At 53.5% G+C, this 27,605-nt stretch overlaps 2 protein-coding genes across 10 annotated transcripts in view; one reads left to right on the top strand and one right to left on the bottom strand.

Moving 5' to 3' along the window:
• Window positions 1-26,337, bottom strand: part of LOC142258166 (methyltransferase-like protein 25B) — a 114,641-nt gene extending 88,304 nt beyond the window's left edge. For 6 of the 7 annotated variants that reach the window (XM_075330658.1, XM_075330654.1, XM_075330655.1 and 3 more), the window contains exons 1-5: window positions 25,984-26,335; window positions 22,610-22,721; window positions 19,254-19,375; window positions 17,985-18,198; window positions 17,822-17,884 (exon numbers count right to left, since the gene is read on the bottom strand). In XM_075330658.1, coding sequence (XP_075186773.1) covers window positions 17,822-17,884; window positions 17,985-18,198; window positions 19,254-19,375; window positions 22,610-22,721; window positions 25,984-26,144 — 672 coding nt within the window. In that variant the 5' untranslated portion in view covers window positions 26,145-26,335. Of the gene's footprint in view, window positions 1-17,821; window positions 17,885-17,984; window positions 18,199-19,253; window positions 19,376-22,609; window positions 22,722-25,983 lie in introns of all 7 variants that reach the window. The other variant, XM_075330660.1, reaches the window with a different exon arrangement.
• The window catches only part of LOC142258175 (uncharacterized), a 44,170-nt gene continuing 42,524 nt past the window's right edge, over window positions 25,960-27,605 (top strand). For 2 of the 3 annotated variants that reach the window (XM_075330673.1, XM_075330671.1), the window contains exons 1-2: window positions 25,960-26,066; window positions 26,729-27,480. In XM_075330673.1, coding sequence (XP_075186788.1) covers window positions 26,800-27,480 — 681 coding nt within the window. In that variant the 5' untranslated portion in view covers window positions 25,960-26,066; window positions 26,729-26,799. The other variant, XM_075330672.1, reaches the window with a different exon arrangement.

Raw genomic sequence — 27,605 nt, 5'->3', positions numbered from 1 at the left:
GGTGGCAATGACATCCTGAGATAACCCTGAAGACGCTAGGAGCTAGGACTCAATGGCCACACAGTCAGGTTGAGGGCCACAGAATTCCGATGGAAAAACGGCCCTTGTGACAGCAAGTCTGGACGGTCTGGAAGCGCCCACGGTTGACCCACCGTGAGATGCCACAGATCCGGATACCACGACCGCCTCGGCCAGTCTGGAGCGACGAGAATGGCGCGACGGCAGTCGGACCGGATCTTGCGTAGTACTCTGGGCAGCATTGCCAGAGGGGGAAACACATATGGCAGTCGAAACTGCGACCAATCCTGGACCAGAGCGTCCGCTGCCAGAGCTCTGTGATCCTGAGACCGTGCCATGAAGGCCGGGACCTTGTTGTTGTGTCTCGATGCCATGAGATCGACGTCCGGCATTCCCCAGCGGCGACAGATCTCTCGAAACACGTCTGGGTGAAGAGACCATTCCCCCGCGTCCATGCCCTGACGACTGAGAAAATCTGCTTCCCAGTTTTCCACGCCCGGGATGTGAACTGCGGAGATGGTGGAGCCTGTGACTTCCACCCACTGCAGAATCCGCTCGACTTCCTGGAAGGCTTGACGACTGCGAGTGCCGCCTTGGTGGTTGATGTAGGCGACGGCAGTGGCGTTGTCCGACTGGATTCGGATCTGCCTGCCCTCCAGCCACCGATGGAAAGCCAATAGGGCTAGATATACTGCCCTTATCTCCAGAATATTGATCTGAAGGGACGATTCTATTGGAGTCCAGGTTCCTTGAGCCCTGTGGTGGAGAAAAACCGCTCCCCAACCGGACAGGCTCGCGTCCGTGGTGACCACGGCCCAGGTTGGGGGGAGGAAGGATTTTCCCCGAGACAGAGATGTGGGTAGGAGCCACCACTGAAGTGATGTTTTGGTTGCAAGTGAAAGAGAGATGTTCTTGTCGAGGGAAGCCGAACTCTTGTCCCATTTGCGAAGAATGTCCCATTGGAGTGGCCGTAAATGGAATTGCGCGAACGGCACTGCCTCCATAGCTGCAACCATCTTCCCCAGGAAGTGCATGAGGCGCCTTAAGGGGTGTGACTGACTCCGAAGAAGTGACTGCACCCCCGCCTGCAGAGAAAGCTGTTTGTCCCGCGGTAGCTTGACTAACGCTGGAAGGGTATGAAACTCCATCCCGAGGTAAGTCAGTGATTGGGTCGGCGTCAACTTGGATTTCGGGAAATTGATGATCCACCCGAACTGCTGGAGAGTCGCCAGAGTGACGGTAAGACTTCGTTGACACGCCACCCGAGAAGGGGCCCTGACTAGGAGATCGTCCAAGTATGGGATTACCGAGTGGTCCTGAGAGTGCAGGACCGCCACGACGGATGCCATGACTTTGGTGAAGACCCGTGGGGCTGTCGCCAGGCCGAAGGGCAATGCGACGAACTGGAGGTGTTCGTCCCCGATGGCGAAACGCAGGAAACGTTGGTGTTCGGGTGCGATCGGCACATGGAGATAAGCATCCTTGATGTCGATCGATGCTAGGAAGTCTCCTTGTGACATCGAGGCGATGACCGAGCGGAGAGATTCCATCCGAAACCATCTGGTTCTCACATGTCTGTTGAGCAGCTTGAGGTCCAGAACGGGACGGAAAGACCCGTCCTTTTTTGGCACCACGAACAAGTTGGAGTAAAATCCGCGACCACGTTCCTGAAGGGGAACGGGAATCACAACTCCTTCCATCTTTAGAGCGTCCACAGCCTGAAACAGTGCGTCTGCCTGTGCGGGGGGTGGGGAGGTTCTGAAAAAACGAGCCGTAGGTCGAGAGCTGAACTCTATCCTGTAACCATGAGACAGAATGTCTCTCACCCATCGGTCTTGAACGTGTGGCCACCAGGCGTTGCCAAAGTGGGAGAGCCTGCCACTGACCGAGGATGTGGCTAGATGAGGCCGAGAGTCATGAGGAGGCCGTCTTGGAGGCAGTGCCTCCTGCGGCCTTTTGGGGGCGTGACTTGGACCGCCACCCATAGGAGTTCCTCTGGCCTTTCTCCGGCTGGTTGGACGAAGAGGATTGGGGCTTGGCGGAGTGACGAAAGGACTGAAACCTCGATTGGATTTTTCTCTGCTGAGGTCTCTTAGGTTTGGACTGGGGTAAGGAGGAGTCCTTTCCCGAGGATTCCTTAATAATCTCATCCAACCATTCGCCAAACAAACGTTCGCCAGAAAAAGGCAAACCAGTTAAGAACCTTTTGGAAGCAGAGTCTGCTTTCCATTCGCGCAGCCACATGGCCCTGCGGACTGCCACGGAGTTAGCGGATGCTACAGCCGTACGGCTAGCAGAGTCCAGGACGGCGTTCATGGCGTAGGACGAAAATGCTGATGCCTGAGAGGTCAAGGAAGACACATGCGGAGCAGAATTCTGCGTGACAGCATTAATCTCAGTCAGACATGCTGAGATTGCTTGGAGAACCCATACAGCCGCAAAGGCCGGGGCAAAAGACGCGCCCGTGGCCTCATAAATAGACTTCACCAAGAGCTCTATCTGTCTGTCAGTGGCATCCTTCAGGGATGAGCCATCGGCAACAGACACAACGGACCTAGCAGCCAATCTAGAGACTGGCGGATCCAACTTGGGTGAGTGCGCCCAGCCCTTAACGACCTCAGGTGAAAAGGGATAACGCGTGTCAGAGTGCCTTTTAGCAAAGCGCTTGTCCGGGACCGCTCTGGGCTTCTGGACAGCGTCCCTGAAGTTAGAGTGATCAAAGAACGTATTGCGCGTACGTTTGGGGAATCGAAATTGGTGTTTCTCCTGCTGAGAAGCCGACTCCTCTACCGGTGGAGGCGGGGGAGAGAGATCCAACACCTGGTTGATGGACGAAATAAGATCATTTACTAAGGCGTCCCCCTCAGGGGTATCAAGGTTGAGGGCGAAGTCAGGGTCAGAGCCCTGAGCTCCCACGTCCGCCTCGTCATCCTGAGAGTCCTCCAGCTGAGATCCAGAGCAGCATGAGGAGGCCGGGGAAGAGTCCCAGCGAGGCCGCTTAGCCGGTCTGGGACTGCGATCCGGGTAGGAGTCCTCCGCCTGGGACCTAGGGGCTATCCTGGGAGCGCGCTGCGGCGCGGACCGAGAAGGCCCTGGAGGAGACAAACTAACAGGGGCCGGGGCCTGTGAAGAGCCCGGTCTGGACTGCAAAGCCTCAAGGAGCTTAGATGACCATTTGTCCATAGACTGGGCAATGGATTGAGAAAGTGACTGAGAGAGTTTCTCAGCGAAAGAGGCCAATGACGGTGACTCTGTCCCTGCAGCCTGCTCAGGAGGAGCAGGGAGATCTACATGAGCCGAGGGGCCCACAAGTGCCCCGGGCTCCGGCTGAGCAAGCGTGGCAGGAGTCGAGCATTGATCACAGTGAGGGTAGGTGGATCCCGCAGGCAACATAGCCCCACAAGAGGTACAGGCTGCGAAAAAAACCTGTGTCTTAAGGGCTTTGCTCCTTGTGGACGACATGCTGCAAGCAATAAGTGCCCCTTAGGAGAGCAACCACTGAGGGTATATGGGAAAGGGTTAAACAGCCGTTCCGAATGAAGGGAATTTTGTTTACTTACCGTAAATTCCTTTTCTTCTAGCTCCAATTGGGAGACCCAGACAATTGGGTGTATAGGCTATGCCTCCGGAGGCCGCACAAAGTATTACACTAAAAGTGTAAAGCCCCTCCCCTTCTGCCTATACACCCCCCGTGCTCCCACGGGCTCCTCAGTTTTGGTGCAAAAGCAAGAAGGAGGAAAAAATTATAAACTGGTTTAAAGTAAATTCAATCCGAAGGAATATCGGAGAACTGAAACCATTCAACATGAACAACATGTGTACACAAAAAAACAGGGGCGGGTGCTGGGTCTCCCAATTGGAGCTAGAAGAAAAGGAATTTACGGTAAGTAAACAAAATTCCCTTCTTCTTTGTCGCTCCATTGGGAGACCCAGACAATTGGGACGTCCAAAAGCAGTCCCTGGGTGGGTAAAATAATACCTCGTAATAGAGCCGTAAAACGGCCCCTTCCTACAGGCCGCCGCCTGAAGGACTCGTCTGCCTATGCTGGCATCCGCCGAAGCATAGGTATGCACCTGATAGTGTTTCGTGAAAGTGTGCAGGCTCGACCAGGTAGCCGCCTGACACACCTGCTGAGCCGTAGCCTGGTGCCTCAAAGCCCAGGACGCACCCACGGCTCTGGTAGAATGGGCCTTCAGCCCTGAGGGAACCGGAAGCCCAGCAGAATGGTAAGCTTCGAGAATTGGTTCCTTGATCCACCGAGCCAGGCTTGATTTGGAAGCCTGTGACCCTTTACGCTGGCCAGCGACAAGGACAAAGAGTGCATCCGAGCGGCGCAGGGGCGCCGTACGAGAAATGTAGAGTCTGAGTGCTCTCACCAGATCTAATCAAGTGCAAATCCTTTTCACATTGGTGAACTGGATGAGGACAAAAAGAGGGTAAGGAGATACCCTGATTGAGATGAAAGGGGGATACCACCTTAGGGAGAAATTCCGGAACCGGACGCAGAACCACCTTGTCCTGGTGAGACCCCAGGAAAGGGGCTTTGCACGACAACGCTGCTAGCTCAGACACTCTCCGAAGTGAAGTGACTGCTACTAGGAAAACCACTTTCTGCGAAAGGCGTGAGAGAGAAATATCCCTCATAGGCTCGAATGGTGGTTTCTGAAGAACCATCAGCACCCTGTTCAGATCCCAGGGTTCTAACAGCCGTTTGTAAGGAGGAACGATGTGGCAAACCCCCTGCAGGAACGTGCGTACCTGTGGAAGTCTGGCTAGGCGCTTCTGGAAAAACACAGAGAGCGCTGAGACTTGTCCCTTAAGGGAGCCGAGCGACAAACCCTTTTCCAGTCCCAATTGAAGGAGGGACAGAAAAGTGGGCAAGGCAAATGGCCAGGGAGAAAAACCCTGAGCAGAGCACCACGACAGGAATATTTTCCAAGTCCTGTGGTAGATCTTGGCGGACGTCGGTTTCCTAGCCTGTCTCATAGTGGCAATGACCTCTTGAGATAATCCTGAAGACGCTAGGATCCAGGACTCAATGGCCACACAGTCAGGTTGAGGGCCGCAGAATTCAGATGGAAAAACGGCCCTTGAGACAGCAAGTCTGGTCGGTCTGGTAGTGCCCACGGTTGGCCGACCGTGAGATGCCACAGATCCGGGTACCACGACCTCCTCGGCCAGTCTGGAGCGACGAGGATGACGCGGCGGCAGCCGGCCCTGATCTTGCGTAACACTCTGGGCAACAGTGCCAACGGAGGGAACACGTAAGTGAGCTGAAACTGCGACCAGTCCTGAACTAAGGCGTCTGCCGCCATAGCTCTGGGATCTTGAGACCGTGCCATGAACGTCGGTACCTTGTTGTTGTGCCGGGACGCCATTAGGTCGACGTCCGGCATGCCCCAGCGGCAACATATCTCCTGAAACCCGTCCTGGTGAAGGGACCATTCCCCTGCGTCCATGCCCTGGCGACTGAGAAAGTCTGCTCCCCAGTTTTCTACGCCTGGGATGTGAACTGCGGATATGGTGGAGGCTGTGGCTTCCACCCACAGTAGAATCCGCCGGACTTCCTGGAAGGCTTGCCGACTGCGTGTCCCGCCTTGGTGGTTGATGTATGCCACCGCTGTGGAGTTGTCCGACTGAATTCGGATCTGCTTGCCTTCCAACCACTGCTGGAACGCTTTTAGGGCCAGATACACTGCCCTGATCTCCAGAACATTGATCTGAAGCGAGGACTCTTGCTGAGTCCACGTACCCTGAGCCCTGTGGTGGAGAAAAACTGCTCCCCACCCTGACAGACTCGCGTCCGTCGTGACCACCGCCCAGGATGGGAGTAGGAAGGAATTCCCCCTCGATAATGAAGTGGGAAGAAGCCACCACCGAAGGGAAGCTTTGGTTGCCTGAGAGAGGGAGACGTTCCTGTCGAGGGACGTCGGTTTCCTGTCCCATTTGCGTAGGATGTCCCATTGAAGAGGACGCAGGTGAAACTGCGCGAAAGGGACTGCCTCCATTGCTGCCACCATCTTCCCGAGGAAGTGCATGAGGCGCCTCAAGGGGAGTGACTGACCTTGAAGGGGAGATTGCACCCCCGTCTGTAGTGAACGCTGCTTGTTCAGCGGAAGCTTCACTATCGCTGAGAGGGTATGAAACTCCATGCCAAGATATGTCAGCGATTGGGCCGGTGTCAGATTTGACTTTGGAAAATTGATGATCCACCCGAAACTCTGGAGAATCTCCAGAGTAGCGTTGAGGCTGTGCTGGCATGCCTCTTGGAAGCCTTGACTAGCGGATCGTCTAAGTAAGGGATCACTGAGTGACCCTGGCAGTGGAGGACCGCGACTACTGTAGCCATGACCTTGGTGAAAACCCGGGGGGCTGTCGCCAGGCCGAACGGCAGTGCCACGAACTGGAAAGTGTTCGTCTCCTATGGCGAAGCGCAGGAAGCGCTGATGCTCTGGAGCAATCGGATGTGAAGATAAGCATCTTTGATATCGCTCGATGCAAGGAAATCTCCTTGGGACATTGAGGCGATGACGGAGCGGAGGGATACCATCTGGAACCGCCTGGTCTTTACATGTTTGTTGAGCAGTTGTAGGTCCAGGACAGGACGGAAAGACCCGTCATTCTTTGGAACCACAAACAGGTTGGAGTAAAAACCGTGACCCTGTTGCTGAAGAGGAACAGGGATCACCACTCCTTCTGCCTTCAGAGTGCCCACCGCCTGCAGAAGAGCATCGGCTCTTTCGGGGGGCGGAGATGTTCTGAAGAATCGAGTCAGAGGACGAGAGCTGAACTCTATCCTGTAACCGTGAGACAGAATGTCTCTCACCCATCGGTCTTTTACCTGTGGCAGCCAGGTGTCGCAGAAGAGGGAGAGCCTGCCACCGACCGAGGATGCGGTGTGAGGCTGCCGTATGTCATGAGGAAGCCGCCTTGGTAGCGGCACCTCCGGCGGTTCCCGTAGCCACAAGGCCCCCACCGAATTGTCGGCTGCAACCGCCGTACGGCTCGCAGAGTCCAGGATAGCATTAATAGCGTAGGACGCAAATGCCGACGTTTGAGAGGTTATGGAAGCCACTAGCGGCGCAGACGTACGTGTGAGTGCGTCAATTTGGGCTTGACCCGCTGAGATAGCTTGGAGTGCCCATACTGCTGCGAATGCTGGAGCGAAAGACGCGCCGATAGCCACATAGATGGATCTGAACCAGAGCTCCATCTGTCTGGCAGTGGCATCCTTGAGTGAAGCCCCATCTTCAACTGCAACTATGGATCTAGCCGCCAGTCTAGAGATTGGAGGATCCACCTTGGGACACTGAGTCCAGCCCTTGACCACGTCAGGGGGGGAAGGGATAACGTGTATCCTTAAGGCGCTTGGAAAAGATAGATTTTTGTGTACTCACCGTAAAATCTCTTTCTCTGAGTCTTCATTGGGGGACACAGGACCATGGGTTATGCTGCTGTCACTAGGAGGCTGACACTAAGTAAACAGAAAAAGTTAGCTCCTCCCCAGCAGTATAACCCCTGAGCCAGAGGCGGACTCAATCAGTTTAGTGCACAAGCAGTAGGAGGAGAACCAAACAATCCTGAATAAGACAAGGAAAAAACTATAACTAAATAGACGTGCGACCAATGGCCTGGGAATAAGGCCACTGAGGCAACAGACCGGTAAAATGTAACCCAAAAAACACAAGCAGGGTGGGTGCTGTGTCCCCCAATGAAGACTCAGAGAAAGATTTTACGGTGAGTACACAAAAATCTATCTTTCTCCATCGTTTCATTGGGGGACACAGGACCATGGGATGTCCAAAAGCAGTCCCTGGGTGGGAAGAGAACCCTCACCGGAGATCGGTAGGAAACCGCTACCTCCAGTCGGGCTCGACCCGGACCTACAATTACCTACCTGGTTACCGGTGTGCTACTGCCGCCCGCAAAGATAACGGCAAGACTGGCCACTGCCAAAGCTTGGGTGTGACCTGATAGGAACTAGTAAAGGACTGCCTACTAGACCAGTAGGAGGCCCGGCAGACCTCGGTCCGTCAACGTCTGTAGTCCAATCATCCAAGAGACTCTCCTTGGACGGTAGAAAAAAACGGCGGAGGTCCGTTTTCCATGCGATAGGCTTCACCTATGACGGAAGGATCCCTATGGAAATCTTAGCCCTGGGCGCCAGCATGCGCCTCCTGGGACCGGATGAAAAGAGGAACTGTCCTGAAAAGATGAACTGACTGTCGGAGTAGACCGAAAAGTGCGGTCCTAAGGGCACACCTACTGAGGGCTCGTACCCGTTCAGGAACGGACTAGGCTCTTTTCAGGCTGAGAGAAGGTACTAGAACCGAACCCGAAACCCCAAACACCTTATCTGGAAGGAAGGCGGGCTGCCTTGGACCGAAGGGAGGGTAGTGGCTGGGGCACCTCATTTGCCCTACTGGAGGACCTGGAAAAAAAGGGGGGAACAAAGGCAACAAGAGAGAGCTGTCCGCCCTGATGCCCCTTGGGACAAGGAGACGGTCACGAGGAGCCCACCTATCCAAACATGTGGGAGTAAGAAGCCCTCGGAAAAGCTCAAACCGAGAGTCGTGAGGTGAACCCATCGCTAGATTAAGGTCCCACGTCACTAGTGGACGGCGATGCCGCCGAGCTAGATGGACGCTTCTCTGCGTGAAACACCTTGGTCGTGGGACGAGAAGTGATAAGCCTCTGAACTGAAATGACCGCGTCGACACCAGGCCCCTAGAGGAACGCGCTAGAAAGCCGCATCCCGATCTGACTGTCAGCATGGCAGTAGTGCAGGAAAGGAGCGAGAAAGAGAGAGGAAAGAAAAATGTGCTCTTTCCCCCCCGGAGGAATGCCACACGTGTGGTAATACACTTTCGAGGGAACCAGCTCCCCGGTCTCCAACATTGTCTGCATCTTTCTTGTCAACCGGCCTGTGCGAGCAAGAACCCGGGATCCGCTCTTAAGGTCGGGAAACTTAGGGCTTCTAAGTCCTGGTGGCAGAGAGGGCTCGACACGGAAGAACTGGACGGTCTGGAAAGCGCCCCAGGGCCTCTGCGATTGGATTGAGTGACTTCTGTGAACTATGCTCGCCTGGACCCCTCCATAGCCACCCTCTGCCTCGGTCCCTCTTGAGGAGCTCGAGATCATGGGAAGCCGTAGGCAGATGCCCAAGAAAATGAAAAAAATGAACCGGCCTCACAGCCGGGCGAGGGCGTCGTCACCTGACTAGAAGCTGGATCGGGTGGCAAATAGGACCACGACTGGAGGTCTTCCCTCGTCGTAGATCTGGCTGGAGACTACCCGGTTGAGGAGCCATTCTGCCTAGGCGAGGCCCCTCCTGCTAAGAAAAAAAAAAAAAAACGGCCGTCCAAACGTCCACGGTAGGGATGTGAACTGCTGAGATTAGAGAGCGCGAGATCCGACCCAGAGCAAGATCTTCCTGACGTCTTTCTTTTGCACGACACTTCCTGCGTCTCCCTGGTGGATGATGCACGCCACCGCTGTGGCATGGTCCGACTGGAACCTGACCGGAACAACCTCGCCCCAGTGAAGAAAACGTAACCAGTCTAACCGGATGGATCTGAAATCCTGGAATGCTGAAGGGGAGACCACACATAGGGGGTGTTCCTCGGGATCGTGCTGTGGAAAAGTGGACAAGCCCACCCTAGCATAGGAGACTGGTAATGGCTGATGCTATTCCCCAGAGGAGACGTAGAGGGGATCTTCCCAGGGACCGGACACGAAAGCTGGTCCACTAGGAAGGGAAAGGGCAAGGATGAACACCGGTAAGTGTACCACCGCTATCACCTCCCCCAGCCGCTGCGGACTAACCTATCGAACCCAACTTGGTGCGGGGAAGGAAAAACTACTCCAGCGTGAAGAGTAACTTCCCTATGGCGGTCTCGAAAAACATGCCTAAGGGGATGATCTACCGGGCCGGGATCTGAAAGGACTCCAACCGGTGGAACAGCTGCCCTAGTAGCGAGAAATGACGATGAGAAATAGCGGCGCCCTGACGGTTGCGGCTCGAACGGACAGGAGCCGAGCGGTGAAGGCGACGATCCTGAGCGTCTGTGCCGATGCTGGGAAGAGATGTGCCCTTCCCTCGCGTAGCCTATGGAGAGATGTCCACTACCCTCACGTAGTCTAGGGGATCCACTGGACTAACCTATGTCCGAAGGGACGTTCACCTAAAGGTGGAAGGAAGGTCAGCGACTCTCTAGATGTCGCCTCCGCGATCCAGCTCCTGAGGCAGAGGCCTCGACGTGTGGTCACACTGCTGCTATAGGCTCAGACCGTGAGGCTGTTAAAGTGCCAGGGCTATGATGAGAAGGAACTTACCGAAGATGTCAACCCGTTCTGATCGGCAGAGATGGAATGTAGTCCTCTGCGTAGGGAGACCGTGCAGTCCCTGAGAGACGTCACCTTAGGGATGATAAGCCAAGAGGCAACCTGTCGAGTCGATCGCAGGGGGGCATGCCACTTCTCTCCGGGGCCCCTTGGAGAATGAATAAAGACAATAACAAGACTTACCGCTGGTAACGTCCAGTCTGGCTGATGTCTGTGAAGGAGCAGTAGCTCTGCGAACTATTGGATGTCCACTGACAAACATCATGGGTCCTCTAGAAAGGTCTTAACGGAGACCTGTGTGCTCAGAGAGGAGAAGAGAACTATCCGTGGCCATATGGCCTGACTCACCGTATCTTCCAGGCTAATCGTCATGCGCCGAACCTCGGCGCTTGCTCGGAATCCAGCAGAGGTGGTACGTCTGGGTCATCCCCAGAGAGGTCGGAAAGCTTCTGGACGATCGGGAGCTTGGACCTGGGAATGAAGGAAAAACCAGGGGGAGGCGCCGAAGGCGAGACCTGGCGGGTACGCTTCGAGCAGCGGGTGAGGTCCCTGGTACGGGACTCACCTCCCCCGGTGCGTGCACGTAGAGAAGGACTGTTCGTACCTTTAAGGCTTGACTCACTATCCTTACCCGGCTATTAGTCATGTGCCAAACATCCCGGTACTCCTGCTCGAAGTCCAGCAGAGGTGGAAACGCCTGGGCCATTCCCGAGAGGTCGAAAGACTACTAGAGGAGAGGCAGTCTGGACCTGGGGAGTAAGGTGAACCTTGGGGGCGCAGAAGACGAGACCTGGCGGGTCCGCCTTGGGCAGAGGAAAGGATCCTTAGTACGGGACCCAACTCACCATGGTCACGGCAGAACGACAGCCCGGGGGCGCAGCGCATGCGCACTCACCCCAGGGACGTCAGCACGGGTATGCGGGGACTGAGAGAGAGAGAGAGGGCGCCAACCCGCCTGCCGGTGCGGGATACCGGTGCGTGCAGTGCCAGGGCCCGCGGAAGCTGGAAGTACTAATGACAACGTTCGGGGGAATTCATAACTGAGAGAACAGCCCTAAACCCACTGTACCTCTTATGCAAACCAAGAACCCGAATAAGAGTTTGTTAGAGTTAATATACCTATATCTATATATATATATATATATATATATATATATATATATATATATATATATGTACATAAAAAAGCACCTGCAGGATCTCAAACAATGAGTCATGATCCAAGAAAAAACAGGTTCAGACATTATGCTGCAGAAAAAATGCAGAAAAAATTCCCATTGAATCAAACAAATCCCATAATTTTTAATTAAATTCTCAACCTGTATTGTGCCCGTAAGAGTTAATATACATATATATACATGTATGTCTACCTTTACATATTGAAGTAAACTGAGCCCATGACAAAAGAAACAGAAAACAACCACTACCGTTCAGAGAACGTGGCTAATGTTGGCTACTTTTCCTCCATATGAGGGTTGCTGTAGCCTCAGCAATCCGCAGACTAGGGAGACTGCTATAATCAGTCACTTTTTTTTTTTTTTTTTTTAAAATGGATGCTGGGGGGGGGGGGGGGCCGAGGAGAGCGGGAAAAAACCTCCACCGCCCCCTCCTGTGATGCCTGGGGCTGGGAGGAGGGTGTAGACCGAGCGGCCGGCGGCCAATCGCGCTGCGGCAAGGAGGCGGGCCTAGGACGCCGGGGACAAGGCCGAAGCCGGGGCCTAAATTTTGAAGGCTGCCGGAGCATGGAGGGTACCGGCCGGCTGCCCGGTGGCTGCAGCGCAGCTGCGAAGACCGGCGGCAGTGCGTGCGCTCTGTCGCCCGATGCGGCCCAGGCCGGAGCCTAAAAAGAAGCAGCCAGCGCCGGGTTATGTAGAAACCGGCGGTTCTACCTGTGGGGGCGGCGGCGCGGCAGCGACATCCGTGCACCGGCCGTCAGGGTGGATTCCAGCGCTGGGAGAGGACGTGGCCGGGGCGCCCGGTGAGTAGGCCCGGTGAGGCAGGCAGGCAGGCAGGCAGGGAGGTGGACCCGGTGGGGGCAGGGAGCCCCTGTAGTGAAGCAGCGCTGCGGGCCCCATCATCATCCAGACGCGCTGTGAGGTCCAGTCCCTGCTGTATGCCCTTGCACCCTTTGGGGTGATACCGCAGGGTGAATAGGAGGTGCCCAGGAAGGATTAGCCCAGCGTGCCAACCCGGGAGTGGTACCGTGGAATTGGACGGGGGAGAGGGCCCGACAACTCAAGCTTCTGCGACCCAGGGGAGTGGTACCCACACGGGCTGCGAGGGCTGAGGTAGAGACACGATACCTGCAGAAAAAGAGAATTCCAACAGATGAGAGCGACGAGCGCCGCCGAGAAAAAAGAAAAAATATACGCAAAAAATCAAGTGGCTGAAGAGGGCCCAGTCGGCCCACATCAGCCTCCTACGACACTAAGCAAAAAACTGATTGAGCCCGCCTCCGGCTCAGGGGTTATACTGCTGGGGAGGAGCTAACTTTTTCTGTTTACTTAGTGTCAGCCTCCTAGTGACAGCAGCATAACCCATGGTCCTGTGTCCCCCAATGAAACGATGGAGAAAAACGCTTATCTGGACAAACTCGGTGTTTCTGGACTGCCTCTCTGAAGTCGGAGTGATCCAGAAACATACTCGCTGTACGCTTGGGGGACCTGAAACGGAACTTCTCCTGCTGAGAAGGTGACTCCTCTGCTGGAGGAGCTGAGGGAGAAATATCCAGCATCATATTTATGGACGCAATAAGATCATTCACTATGGCGTCCCCATCAGGGGTATCAAGGTTGAGAGCGGCTTCAGGATTAGAATCCTGATCAGCTACCTCCGCTTCATCATACAGAGAGTCATCTCTCTGAGACCCTGAACAATGTGATGAGGTCGAGGGGATTTCCAAGCGAGCTCGCTTAGGCGGTCTGGGACTGCGGTCCGTGTCAGAGACCTCACCCTGGGATCTATGAGACACCCCGGGGGAACATTGTTGTTCCAACTGAGGGGAACTAGGGGGCAGTGATTCCACAGTGCCCTTGGTCTGAGATACCAGTCTGGACTGCAAAGCTTCTAGTATTTTAGCCGTAGTCTCAGAAAGTCTGTCAGTAAAAACTGCAAACTCCGTCCCTGTCACCTGGACAGTGTTAGCTGGTTGTTCCCCCTGGGCCCCCCTTAGCAGAGGCTCCGGCTGAGTAAGTGCCACAGGGGCCCACCATGAGGGTCAGTGGAACCTGCCGGCAGCGAGGTTGTACATGCGGCGCAGGCAGCATAGTAAGCCTGTGTTTTGGCACCCTTGTCCTTTGAGCAACACAACAGGGTATATAGCCAGAAATCAACTGTGCACCATACAGTGTAAAGTATAGCCTGCAAACATATAAACTATAAACACACTTCTACACAAGTGGGGTCAGCACCTCAGGTGCTGCTTACCGCCCGCTTAAAGCGGTTGTGTGGCCACCCGAATCCCTGCCTGGGTCCCCCAGAGTTTGTCTCCCCTCTGCAGCGTCCTAGGAGCTGACAGGAATGGCTGCCGGCGTCCTGAGGAGAGGAGGGAGCCGTGGGCGTGACCCAGAAAGTGCGGGAGCTGGTGCCTCACTGTGCACAGTGAGGGGGGTGGAGTATGCAAAGCATGCTCCAGCCCTCAGTGCTGCCGTGCTGTACAGCGTCCCGCCCTTCCCCTGACTGGCAGGGCTGAGGGCGGGAAGAAACGGAGACTAGGCCCAAAAAGCCGGGGACTCGAGTTATAAGCGCGGCCGCCGTATAAGCGCGGCCGGCGCAGAGTCCCCGGCGCACTAACAGTCCCAGCCGCGCCTCAGTAAAAACAATGGCAGCGGCGGTCAGCGCGGTAGTCCCCATACACAAACACACTCAGCGACGCTGCAGTGTATAATGGCACAAAGGCGGTCAGCGACGCGGTCCCCGGTGCACTAGCACACCCAGCAATGCTGGAGTGTTGCTGTGCGCGGTCCCCACGGGGACACAGAGTACCTTAAAGTAGCAGGGCCATGTCCCTGAACGATACCCGGCTCCTATCCAGCAGGCTCCTCAGGAGTTGTGGATGAAGCACGGTCTCAGTGCCTGGAGACCGATGGGATCCCACTTCACCCAGAGCCCTAAGGGGGATGGGGAAGGAAAACAGCATGTGGGCTCCAGCCTCCGTACCCGCAATGGATACCTCAACCTTAACAACACCGCCGACAAGAGTGGGGTGAGAAGGGAGCATGCTGGGGGCCCTATATGGGCCCACTTTTCTTCCATCCGACATAGTCAGCAGCTGCTGCTGACTAATCTGTGGAGCTATGTGTGCAGGTCTGCCTCCTTCGCACAAAGCATAAAAACTGAGGAGCCCGTGGGAGCACGGGGGGTGTATAGGCAGAAGGGGAGGGGCTTTACACTTTTAGTGTAATACTTTGTGCGGCCTCCGGAGGCATAGCCTATACACCCAATTGTCTGGGTCTCCCAATGGAGCGACAAAGAAATGTAGATTCTGAGCGCTCTCACCAGATCTAACAAATGCAAATCCCTTTCACATTGATGAACTGGATGAGGACAAAAAGAAGGTAAGGAGATATCCTGATTGAGATGAAAGGTGGATACCACCTTAGGGAGAAATTCCGGAACCGGGCGCAGCACCACCTTGTCCTGGTGAAACACCAGGAAAGGAGCCTTGCATGACAGCGCTGCTAGCTCAGACACTCTCCGAAGTGATGTGACTGCTACTAGGAAGACCACCTTCTGCGAAAGGCGAGAAAGAGAAATATCCTTCAAAGGCTCGAAAGGTGGCTTCTGAAGGGCCATCAGAACCCTGTTCAGATCCCAGGGTTCTAACGGCCGCCTGTAAGGAGGGACAATGTGACAAACCCCCTGCAGGAACGTGCGTACCTGAGAAAGCCTGGCAAGACGCTTCTGAAAGAACACAGAGAGCGCTGAGACTTGTCCCTTAAGAGAGCCGAGCGACAAACCTTTTTCCAATCCTGATTGAAGAAAGGAAAGAAAAGTGGGCAAGGCAAATGGCCAGGGAGAAAACCCCTGATCAGAGCACCAAGATAAGAATATCTTCCACGTCCTGTGGTAGATCTTGGCAGACGTTGGTTTCCTGGCCTGTCTCATAGTGGCAATGACCTCTTGAGATAACCCTGAAGACGCTAGGATCCAGGACTCAATGGCCACACAGTCAGGTTGAGGGCCGCAGAATTCAGATGGAAAAACGGCCCTTGAGACAGCAAGTCTGGTCGGTCTGGTAGTGCCCACGGTTGGCCCACCGTGAGATGCCACAGATCCGGGTACCACGACCTCCTCGGCCAGTCTGGAGCGACGAGAATGGCGCGGCGGCAGTCTGACCTGATCTTGCGTAACACTCTGGGCAACAGTGCCAGAGGTGGAAACACATAAGGGAGTTGAAACTGCAACCAATCCTGAACTAAGGCGTCTGACGCCAGAGCTCTGTGATCGTGAGATCGTGCCATGAATGCCGGGACCTTGTTGTTGTGCCGGGACGCCATTAGGTCGACGTCCGGCATCCCCCAGCGGCAACAGATCTCCTGAAACACGTCCGGGTGAAGGGACCATTCCCCTGCGTCCATGCCCTGGCGACTGAGAAAGTCTGCTTCCCAGTTTTCTACGCCCGGGATGTGAACTGCGGATATGGTGGAGGCCGTGGCTTCCACCCACATCAAAATCCGCCGGACTTCCTGGAAGGCTTGCCGACTGCGTGTTCCGCCTTGGTGGTTGATGTAAGCCACCGCTGTGGAGTTGTCCGACTGAATTCGGATCTGCTTGCCTTCCAGCCACTGCTGGAACGCTTTTAGGGCAAGATACACTGCCCTGATCTCCAGAACATTGATCTGAAGGGAGGACTCTTGCTGAGTCCACGTACCCTGAGCCCTGTGGTGGAAAAAGACTGCTCCCCACCCTGACAGACTCGCGTCCGTCGTGACCACCGCCCAGGATGGGGGTAGGAAGGATTTCCCCTTCGACAATGAAGTGGGAAGAAGCCACCACCGAAGGGAAGCTTTGGCTGCCTGAGAGAGGGAGACGTTCCTGTCGAGGGACGTCGACTTCCTGTCCCATTTGCGTAGGATGTCAGCCTCCTTCGCACAAAGCATAAAAACTGAGGAGCCCGTGATGCACGGGGGGTGTATAGGCAGAAGGGGAGGGGCTTTACACTTTTAAGTGTAATACTTTGTGTGGCCTCCGGAGGCAGAAGCTATACACCCAATTGTCTGGGTCTCCCAATGGAGCGACAAAGAAATATATAATATATGTAGATATATATCACGGCACCCTAGGGGAACCAGCACCGGGTGACCGGTGTGGCTTACCAACCGCTGGTGTCCTCCAGATTCCCTGTCGTGCGTCCCCCAGAGCTGTAGAGATGTGCAGCTGCAGCATACACCGGCAGAATGCCAAACATGGCCGCCGAAACTCTCAAGGGGGGACTGGAGCCATGGGCGGCGCCGGTAAAAGGCGGGAATCTGGAGGCCCCATAGTGGTCCATGAGAGGGGAGGGGAGGCATGCAAAGATGCTCCAGCTCTCTTTCGGTAATACCGCCCTTCCCCCTGACAAGCAGGCCCGGGGGCGGGATTTTTCGCGACTAGGCCGCGATGAAGCCGGGGACTAAATTTAAGGCCGTGCCCGACAAGCAGGCACGGCCGGCGCGGAAGTGCAATGAAAAAACAACGGACGGCGCTACTGGGGAGAGAGGCGACCTCTCTCCCCGTACCGTCCCCCCATCGGGACACAGAGTACCTTGAAGGTGCAGGGCCCGGTCCCTGGGGATGAAAACGCTCCGGTCCAGCAGGTTCCACCAGGGGCTGCGGATGGAGCACGGTCTCAGCAGGTGAATGACCGGTGAGGCTCCCACTTCTCCCAGAGCCGCATAAGGGATGGTGAAGGAGACGGCATGTGGCTCCAGCCTTTGTACCCACAATGGGTACCTCAACCTTAACAACACCGCCGACATAGTGGGGTGAGAAGGGAGCATGCCGGGGACCCCATAGGGGACCTCTTTTCTTCTGTCATACTATGTATGAGAATTTTTTTTTTTTTTTCTATGAGTGGATGTGTGCCTCCTTCCACACAAAGCATAAAACTGAGGAGCCCGTGATCCACGGGAGGGTGTATAGGCAGAGGGGAGGGGTTACACTTTTTTAAAAGTGTAATACTTTGTGTGGCCTCCGGAGGCAGAAGCTATACACCCAATAGTCTGGGTCTCCCAATGGAGCGACAAAGAAATAAATGTTAACATCTCAAGAACGGTTGAAAATATTCACAGGCAATAAGTTGCAAATTTACTCACTTTTACAAGCCATATCTGACAATACCCATTTATAAAAATGTGACATAACCCCTTTAAATAAGATGTGAGTACTTAGAATTGTTCTACGTATGGTGGTGGCATTTGAACACCCCAAGAACATCGTTGTATACGTCCATCAGTCAGTCATCATGAATATCCTTACCTGGCCGCTGCCGAGGTCCACTACACGGTCACACCCGGTCACGTCGCTAAGCTTCTTTACAAGCTGTGGGATAATAGGAAATTACCAGCTGAGCAGACCGTGCCCCGAGAGGTTTTATAAAATGACTTGTGTGTGTGCGTGTGTCCGCCATATCGCCCCGTACCTTCCCCAGCCTTCGTATTTCATGCTGCTTTTTGGGCTTCACGTGTTTCCGAAAGAGCGGATCCAGTAAGGAGCTCTGACACTGGTTAGACTGGAACTCGGCCGGTCTCTTCTTGTGTGCGCTGTCCGTGTCAGGACGTGGCGTTCGCTGGAAGGACAAGGTCTGCACGGTGACCTTCAAAGCTAAGAGGCTGAGCGGCCATACTGACCGGTAACTGGATAGGAAACAAACAATGTCACTTAAGTGCTTGTCTGTCATCACGAGTAACTATCAGGTACTGGCTGTGTATGGCGCGGGCTCAGCTCCTGAGAGTGAACTGTACATTACATCAGTGACTATCGGGTGCTGGCTGTGTATGGCGCGGGCTCAGCTCCTGAGAGTGCGCTGTACATTACATCAGTGACTATCGGGTGCCGGCTGTGTATGGCGCGGGCTCAGCTCCTGAGAGTGCACTGTACATTACATCAGTGACTATCGGGTGCCGGCTGTGTATGGCGCGGGCTCACCTCCTGAGAGTGCACTGTACATTACATCAGTGACTATCGGGTGCCGACTGTGTATGGCGCGGGCTCAGCTCCTGAGAGTGAACTGTACATTACATCAGTGACTATCGGGTGCCGGCTGTGTATGGCGCGGGCTCAGCTCCTGAGAGTGCACTGTACATTACATCAGTTACTATCGGGTGCTGGCTGTGTATGGCGCGGGCTCAGCTCCTGAGAGTGCACTGTACATTACATCAGTTACTATCGGGTGCTGGCTGTGTATGGCACGGGCTCAGCTCCTGAGAGTGCACTGTACATTACATCAGTTACTATCGGGTGCTGGCTGTGTATGGCGCGGGCTCAGCTCCTGAGAGTGCACTGTACATTACATCAGTTACTATCAGGTGCCGGCTGTGTATGGCGCGGGCTCAGCTCCTGAGAGTGCACTGTACATTACATCAGTTACTATCGGGTGCTGGCTGTGTATGGCGCGGGTTCAGCTCCTGAGAGCGCACTGTACATTACATCAGTGACTATCGGGTGCCGGCTGTGTATGGCGCGGGCTCAGCTCCTGAGAACGTACTGTAGATTACATCAGTGACTATCGGGTGCCAGCAGTGTATGGCGCAGGCTCAGCTCCTGAGAGTGCACTGTACATTACATCAGTTACTATCGGGTGCCGGCTGTGTATGGCGCGGGCTCAGCTCGTGAATGCGCACTGTTGATTACAAAGAAACCAACATGATAGCTGCTTTGTGTGTGTACCAGATAACTTGCATTCATCTACCTTGTATTCCTTGCGTTACTGTCCGATAAGAGTAGATCGGCCAAGTCCGGGGCAGTCAGGTCTGATAACGCTAATCTCCAAGACACGGGCAGCGTCTCCCACAGGCTGTTGGTGAAAAATTCCTAGAAAAAAAAAGGATTCTAAGTAGAGTCAAATATGGCAACATTTAACATCGTAGGACTTATTTTTTCTGTCTAGCATGAATGGCACAAAAGTACCGTATGTTTTTAAACTATAAGATGTAATTTTTAGCAATAAATAAAAGTATTGCAGGGGCAGCTTTCTCCTGATACAGCGTCTACCAGACCACAGAGAGATCTGCTCCCTGCTCCTGCCTCACACTGATCGATCTTATCAGGAGACGAAAAACCAGGGTCTGCACGGAGGCCGCGAGGTCTGCACGGAGGCCGCGGGGTCTGCACGGAGGCCGCGGGGTCTGCACGGAGGCCGCGGGGTCTGCACGGAGGCCGCGGGGTCTGCACGGAGGCCGCGGGGTCTGCACGGAGGCCGCACAACCTGAGCAGCAGACGGACCTCTCAGGCCATATCAGCCACATGTCGGGAAGGAACTCCAAACTGTGGTAATGTTTAGTGTGAGTAGCAGAGCAACGTACAAGTGTGCAGCACAATCAGAGACTCACACGTTTATATGTGTAGTAGAGTTGCGCAAATGTGTGTGTAGAAGATCCGAGTGTGCGTGTATGGAGCAGATCCACCTGGGCCTGTATGTAGCTGAGCCACGTGTGTGCAGCAGAGCTGAGAGTGAGTGTAGGTGAGCTGAGCGTGTGTGCAGCAGAGTTGTATGTGGATCAGAGCGTCATGCTTGTAGAGCAAAGCTGCATGTGTACCAGAATTGTATTTGTGTAGCAGAGCCACATGTCTGTAGCATAGTGGAGTGTCTGTGTAGCAGAGCCACGTGAGTGTAGCTCAGCTTTGTGTTTGTAGCAGAGCAGTATGTGTGTGTAGTAGTTGTGTGCATATGTAGCAGTCGCGTGTGTAGCAGAGCCGCACGTGTGTAGCAGGGTTGAGTGTGTGTAGCAGAGTCGAATGTGTGTAGCAGAGCAGTGTGTGTCTAGCAGAGCAGTGTGTGAGTGTAGCAGAGCAGTGTGTGAGTGTAGCAGAGCAGTGTGTGAGTGTAGCAGAGCAGTGTGTAGCAGAGCAGTGAGTGTAGTAGAGCATTGTGTGAGTGTAGCAGAGCAGTGTGTAGCAGAGCAGTGTGAGTAGCAGAGCAGTGTGAGTAGCAGAGCAGTGTGAGTAGCAGAGCAGTGTGTGAGTGTAGCAGAGCAGTGAGTGTAGTAGAGCAGTGTGTGAGTGTAGCAGAGCGGTGTTGTAGCAGAGCAGGGTGTGTGTAGCAGAGCAGTGTGTATAGCACAGTTGTGTGTATATACTAGAGCCGCGTATCTGTGTGTGTAGCAGAGCAGTGTGTGAGTGTACCAAAGGTGTGTTTATATAACAGAGTCATGTGTGTAGCAGAGCAGTGTGTGAATGTAGCAGAGCAGTGTGTGAATGTAGCAGAGCAGTGTGTGAATGTAGCAGAGCAGTGTGTGAATGTAGCAGAGCAGTGTGTGAATGTAGCAGAGCAGTGTGTGAGTGTAGCAGAGCCGTATATCTGTATGTGTAGCAGAGCAGTGTGTGAGTGTAGCAGAGCCGTATATCTGTATGTGTAGCAGAGCAGTGTGTGAGTGTAGCAGAGTAGTGTGTGTAGCAGAGGTGTGTGTGTGGGTGTGTAGCACAGCTGTGTGTATATAACAGAGCTACGTGTCTGTGTCTGTAGCAGAACAGTGTGTGTTGAAGAGCAGTGTGTGAGTGTAGCACAGCGGTGTGTATATAATAGAGCTGTGTGTGTAGCAGAGCTGTGTGTATATAACAGAACTATGTGTCTATGTGTCTGTAGCAGAGAAATTTGTGAGTGTAGCACAGATGTGTGTATATAACAGAGCCATTTTAAGTATCGCAGAGCAGTGTGTGCGTGTAACAAAGCTGTGTGTGAATGTAGCAGAGCCACATGTATATAAAAGAACCGCGTGTCTGTGCGTGTAGCAGATGAGAAACCGTGGAAAGAAAAGCGCAATAGGGTCTTACCCCAAAAGGGGAGGAAGATATGTAATGAAAACACACTCACCTATAATGGTTGTGCCAGTCGCAACCACTATACAGGCATATATAAGATCCAGGTCCAGGCAGCAGTCCCAAAGTTGGCTGATAACAGAGAGTGATAGAAGAAGGGTCTTAATTCCGCGCCAAGGACTCAATGGATGCAGGAAGAGATTAATGCTTCTTTAATAACATGCACAAGTCTACGCGTTTCTGGAGACACAGCTCCCTTCATCAGGACATTGGCAAGAGAACATCCTTTGCCAATTGCCAATTGCACATTGCCAATGTCCTGATGAAGGGAGCTGTGTCTCCAGAAACGCGTAGACTTGTGCATGTTATTACAGAAGCATTAATCTCTTCCTGGATCCATTGAGTCCTTGGCGCGGAATTAAGACCCTTCTTCTATCACTCTCTGTTATCATGTGTGTGTAGCAGAGCAGTGTGTGAGTGTAGCAGAGCAGTGTGTGAGTGTAGCACAGCTGTGTGTATATAGCAGAGCCGTGTGTGTGTTGAATGTAGCTCGGCTGAGTGTACATGCAACACTGTCGTGAATGTGTGCAGCAGACAGGTATATAAAGTGTGCTGTGAAGCCTCCTGTGTATAATACCCTACTTCCCTCGGGATTCAGTCTTTTCGTCCCCTCAGGCGCTGACTGGGCCTTATGTGATGCCATGATGTTGAGGCCTAGAGGCACCAAAGAGTGGAGAAGATGGAAAACAAAAGAAAAGCCTGAAGCACCAAAACAAGAGAGGGCCAGAGGAGCATGGAGGGGCCAGAAGAGCATGGAGGGGCCAGAAGAGCATGGAGGGGCCAGAAGAGCATGGAGGGGCCAGAAGAGCATGGAGGGGACAGAAGAGCATGGAGGGGACAGAAGAGCATGGAGGGGACAGAAGAGCATGGAGGGGACAGAAGAGTATGAAGTGTGTTATTTTTCTACTCCGTTATTATCCTCTGGGGTCTGGAGAGACAAAAGATAATAAATTTCCCACTACACACCAGGACCATCAGATCCCCTGAATGACGTCTCATCAGCATCAGATCAGCTCCGCTTAGGACTAGATTTTAACAAGTGATTTCCCTCCCGTGGATCACTCCCGGCTCCAGTGCCGCCGCTCCAACAGCCGTGCAGACGGCACCAGCACCAGTAATGGACTGGCACTAGGCCCAGAGGCTGTGGAGCGGATCCCAGGAGGAGGACGCCCTCTGTAAAGAATCCTCCCCAGTGTTATATATTCCCGGTCTGACAGTGGGAATACTTACAATTATGTACGAATCTGTGATGAAGCCGTACAGAGACAGGACGCGAGCGATGTCCCCTGCCAGGAGCTGGTTCTGCTCCAGAGACCTGACCCGTCCCCCGACACCAGACATCCTGGAGAAGAGGAGAAGTCAGAATAAAGAGGACTACAACTCCTATCATCTACTGCCGAGCCGTGTATCTAATCCTATCATCATGTGCTGCCAAGTAGAGTATCTAATCCTATCATCTGCTGCCGTGCATGTAATCCTATCATCTGCTGCCGAGCCGTGTATCTAATCCTATCATCTGCTGCCGAGCCGTGTATCTAATCCTATCATCTGCTGCCGAGCCGTGTATCTAATCCTATCATCTGCTGCCGAGCCGTGTATCTAATCCTATCATCTGCTGCCGAGCCGTGTATCTAATCCTATCATCTGCTGCCGAGCCGTGTATCTAATCCTATCATCTGCTGCCGAGCCGTGTATCTAATCCTATTATCTGCTGCCGAGCCGTGTATCTAAACCTATCATCTGCTGCCGAGCCGTGTATCTAAACCTATCATCTGCTGCCGAGCCGTGTATCTAATCCTATCATCTGCTGCCGAGCCGTGTATCTAATCCTATCATCTGCTGCCGAGCCATGTATTTAATCCTATCATTTGTTGCTGCATCGAGCATCTAATCCTATAACCTGCTGCAGAGCCGTGTATTTAATTCATTCATCTACTATAGAGCTGCGTATCTAATCCTATCATCTGCTGCCGAGCCGCGTATCTAATCCTATCATCTGCTACAGAGCCGTATATCTAATCCTATCATCTGATGTTGAGCAGTGTACCTAATCCTATCATCTGCTACAGAGCCAAGTATCTAATCCTATCATCTGCTGCCGAGCCATGTATCTAATCCTACTGCCTGTTGAGCCATGTATCTAATCCTAGCCTGTGTGATACGAACTGATGAGCTGTGTATCCAATCCTTTCCTGCATGATACTGTCTGCTGAGCTGTATATCTAATCCTATCCTGTGTGATACTGTCTTCTGAGCCGTGTATCTAATCCTCTCCTGCGTGATACTGTCTGCTGAGCCGTGTATCTAATCCTCTCCTGCGTGATACTGTCTGCTGAGCCGTGTATCTAATCCTCTCCTGTGTGATACTGTCTGCTAAGCTGTGTATCTAATCCTCTCCTGTGTGATACTGTCTGCTGAGCTGTGTATCTAATCCTATCCTGTGTGATACTGACTGCTGAGATGTGTATCTAATCCTATCCTGTGTGATACTGTCTGCTGAGCCGTGTAACTAATACTATCCTGTGTGATACTGTCTACTGAGCTGTGTATCTAATCCTATCCTGTGTGATACTGACTGCTGAGCTGTGTATCTAATCCTATCCTGTGTGATACTGACTGCTGAGCTGTGTATCTAATCCTATCCTGTGTGATACTGTCTGCTGAGCTGTGGATCTAATCCTATCCTGTGTGATACTGACTGCTGAGCTGTGTATCTAATCCTATCCTGTGTGATACTGTCTGCTGAGCTGTGCATCTATTCCTCTCCTGTGTGATACTGTCTGCTGAGCCATGTATCTAATCCTATCCCGTGTGATACTGTCTGCTGAGCTGTGCATATAATCCTATCCTGTGTGATACTGTCTGCTGAGCTGTGTATCTAATCCTATCCTGTGTGATACTGTCTGCTGAGCTGTGCATCTAATCCTATCCTGTGTGATACTGTCTGCTGAGCCATGTATCTAATCCTATCCCGTGTGATACTGTCTGCTGAGCCATGTATCTAATCCTATCCCGTGTGATACTGTCTGCTGAGCTATGTATCTCATCCTCTGCTGTGTGATACTGTCTGCTGAGCCATGTATCTAATCCTATCCCGTGTGATACTGTCTGCTGAGCTATGTATCTCATCCTCTGCTGTGTGATACTGTCTGCTGAGCTGTGAATCTATTTCTATAATGTGGGACATACACATTTGCCCCCTATGACACTGATAAGATACAATGATACGGCCGTTGCTATATTGGCGCACCTGCAATAGGCTAAGCAGCCATATTGGTACACCTGCGGTCGGCTGAGCCGTCACCTCAGTACACTTGCTGAGCTGCCACCTTGGTGCACCTGCGGTAGGCCGAGCTGCCACCTTGGTGCACCTGCGGTAGGCTGAGCCGCCATCTTGGTACACCTGCGGTAGGCTGAGCCGCCATCTTGGTACACCTGCGGTAGGCTGAGCCGCCATCTTGGTACACCTGCGGTAGGCTGAGCCGCCTTCTTGGTACACCTGCGGCAGGCTGAGCCACCTTCTTGGTACACCTGCGGCAGGCTGAGCCGCCTTCTTGGTACACCTGCGGCAGGCTGAGCCGCCATCTTGATACACCTGCGGTAGGCTAAGCCGCCAGCTTGGTACACCTGCGGTAGGCTGAGCCGCCAGCTTGGTACACCTGCGGTAGGCTGAGCCGCCATCTTGGTGCACCTGCGGTAGGCTGAGCCGCCATCTTGATGCACCTGCGGTAGGCTGAGCCGCCATCTGGGTGCACCTGCGATAGGCTCAGCCGCCACCTCGGTGCACCTGCGATAGGCTCAGCCGCCACCTCGGTGCACCTGCGATAGGCTCAGCCGCCACCCTCGGTGCACCTGCGATAGGCTCAGCCGCCACCTCGGTACACCTGCCATGGGCTGAGCCGCCATCTTGGTACACCTGCCATAGGCTGAGCCGCCATCTTGGTACACCTGCTGAGCAGCCATATTGGTACACTGCAGTTGGCTGAGCCACCACCTTGGTTCACTTGAGGTAGGCTGAGCAGCCATGTTGGTACACCTGCGATAGACTGAGCAGCCATTTTGGTACACCTGCGATAGACTGAGCAGCCATGTTGGTACACCTGCGATAGACTGAGCAGCCATATTGGTACACCTGCGATAGACTGAGCAGCCATTTTGGTACACCTGCGATAGACTGAGCAGCCATGTTGGTACACCTGCGATAGACTGAGCAGCCATTTTCACTACATACTGTGGTAAACAAAATGAGGTAGTAAAAAAAATAAAGACAAAGCTGCGGCTTTTGTAAGGAAAAAACGGAAGAGTGATAATAATTTCAGTCACGCAAAAGATTCTATAGAATTAAAACAAACCCCATGATATTGCGTGGTAATGGCGCTTATAAACAAGACACCATCTTGCTTTGATAGTAATTACTGACCCCCAAGATGGAGGAATTTGATAACAATGATTATAATATGGAGGGGGCATATGTGTGATACCACCTCACACTATCTAAGCCAAATAATACACTTTGGTGGGGGCCATATCGGCTAATATCGGGCAGCAGGGGCCCCTCCCTGCTCGTCACTATGCAGATGGCGCCTCTCCCTCCCCGCACTTACACTCCTCCATGTGAGGCCGGCTCTCCGTGGGTTAGTGGGACGTGACGTTTACACCCGGAAGGCCTCCACGTCTCGTGTGCCTGGTAAGTCCGGTCCTCCCCTCCCGTACATTGTCTATCCATTACCCGTCTGTGCTCCGCTCCCGGTAACGGCCTGCGCATCCTCGGCCTCTTCCCTCAGCGCGGCCGAACCTCTGAGGTAAAGATTCGGATTCCTGTGCGGGAGAGTTCGCGGTCTCACGTGCGGCCTCCTCGCTGGTGTCGAGCCGGAAGCGACTGTTGTGTGCCGAGTTTCCACCTTTTTTGTATATATTTGTGTCATTCTTGTTATTATTGATCCTTTTGTCAGGTTTTAGGCCCAAATAACCAAGATTTAAAGTGATTTTTTTTTACAGGACCTTGTATTATGCTGTGTGGTAATAGAACAATAGCACCGTACTGATTGATGGTGAAATGCGTTAAACAGGATGGATGCACGAAAGTGCTCGCTTTTGTTGCCATAGCAATCAATTGGCCCTCAGTGTATGTACTGATGAGATGTGCGTAGGGTTAATTAAAAAAAATCTTCTTGAACCCCATTAAATGTATAAAAAATGAATATATTTGGGATCGGCGCTCGTTTACGAGGAGAAAATCTGTGAATTATACATATATTAAGAGTCTTTCCTCAGGTCAACGTATAGAACAACAAAGGATTCTTTACAGTACGAGCATTAATGTGTAACTATGTATCTTGTGTGTTGTAGGTGATGTCGCTTTCTCGCCGTCGGATGAAACAGGGAAAAAACACGTAACATTGTCGGTGAGGGAAGCCATCATGGCTGACACGTTTATCAACATAGATGTGTCCTCCGGGTTGTCGAGGGCGCTGAGCGGATTAGGAAATCGAAAGCACAAGCAGTTCTTGAGAAGGCGGAAATATCTGGAGAAACGCAGATTCCTCAAACAAAAACAGCTGCCCAATAAGAAAGCTGGAGAGACGCGAAACGCGTGGGGCCGGAGTCGGCCGAATGGACAGGCGGAGGGTCATGGGCCGGGGAGGCAGCAGGACGGATCATCCCGGACCGTAACAGTGGGCGCCCCGTGCCAACCGGGCACGTTAAGCATCCGTAAAAACTGCGCCGCAAACCGCCCCTGTCCTCCCACCCCCTCCAAAGACCGCCCTTCCCCTGCTATGGGCGGCGCCAAGGAACCCGCCAAGCCCCTCGTACCGCACCGCAACCTGTTGCTGAGCGAGTATGAAAGCGGCCTCCCCTCCGCCGCGGCGGTGCCACCCAGCCACAAGGTGCTTGCTATTGACTGTGAAATGGTGGGCACCGGGTTTAAGGGTCGCAACAGCGCCCTAGCGCGGTGCAGCATCGTGAATTACCAGGGGGACGTGGTATACGACAAGTACGTACGGCCCGCCTGTCCCGTCACCGATTTCAGGACCAGGTGGAGCGGCATCCGAAGGGAACATTTATCCAACGCCATCCCCTTCAACGTGGCACAGAAAGAGGTAAGATAGGCTTCATGGGAAGGAAGGATCGGGCATGTTGGAATTCAACATGACCAATCTTTTTGTCTTCGACACTAGAGGGAGCCCACAACATAGCCTTGTTGCTTCCTCACCACTAGATGGCG

This window comes from Anomaloglossus baeobatrachus, chromosome 12 (genome assembly GCF_048569485.1).
Source record: "Anomaloglossus baeobatrachus isolate aAnoBae1 chromosome 12, aAnoBae1.hap1, whole genome shotgun sequence".
In the NCBI taxonomy this organism is placed as follows: Eukaryota; Metazoa; Chordata; class Amphibia; order Anura; family Aromobatidae; genus Anomaloglossus; species Anomaloglossus baeobatrachus.
Note: the sequence above shows the minus strand (reverse complement) of the source record. Positions and strands in the feature narration are given on the sequence as shown.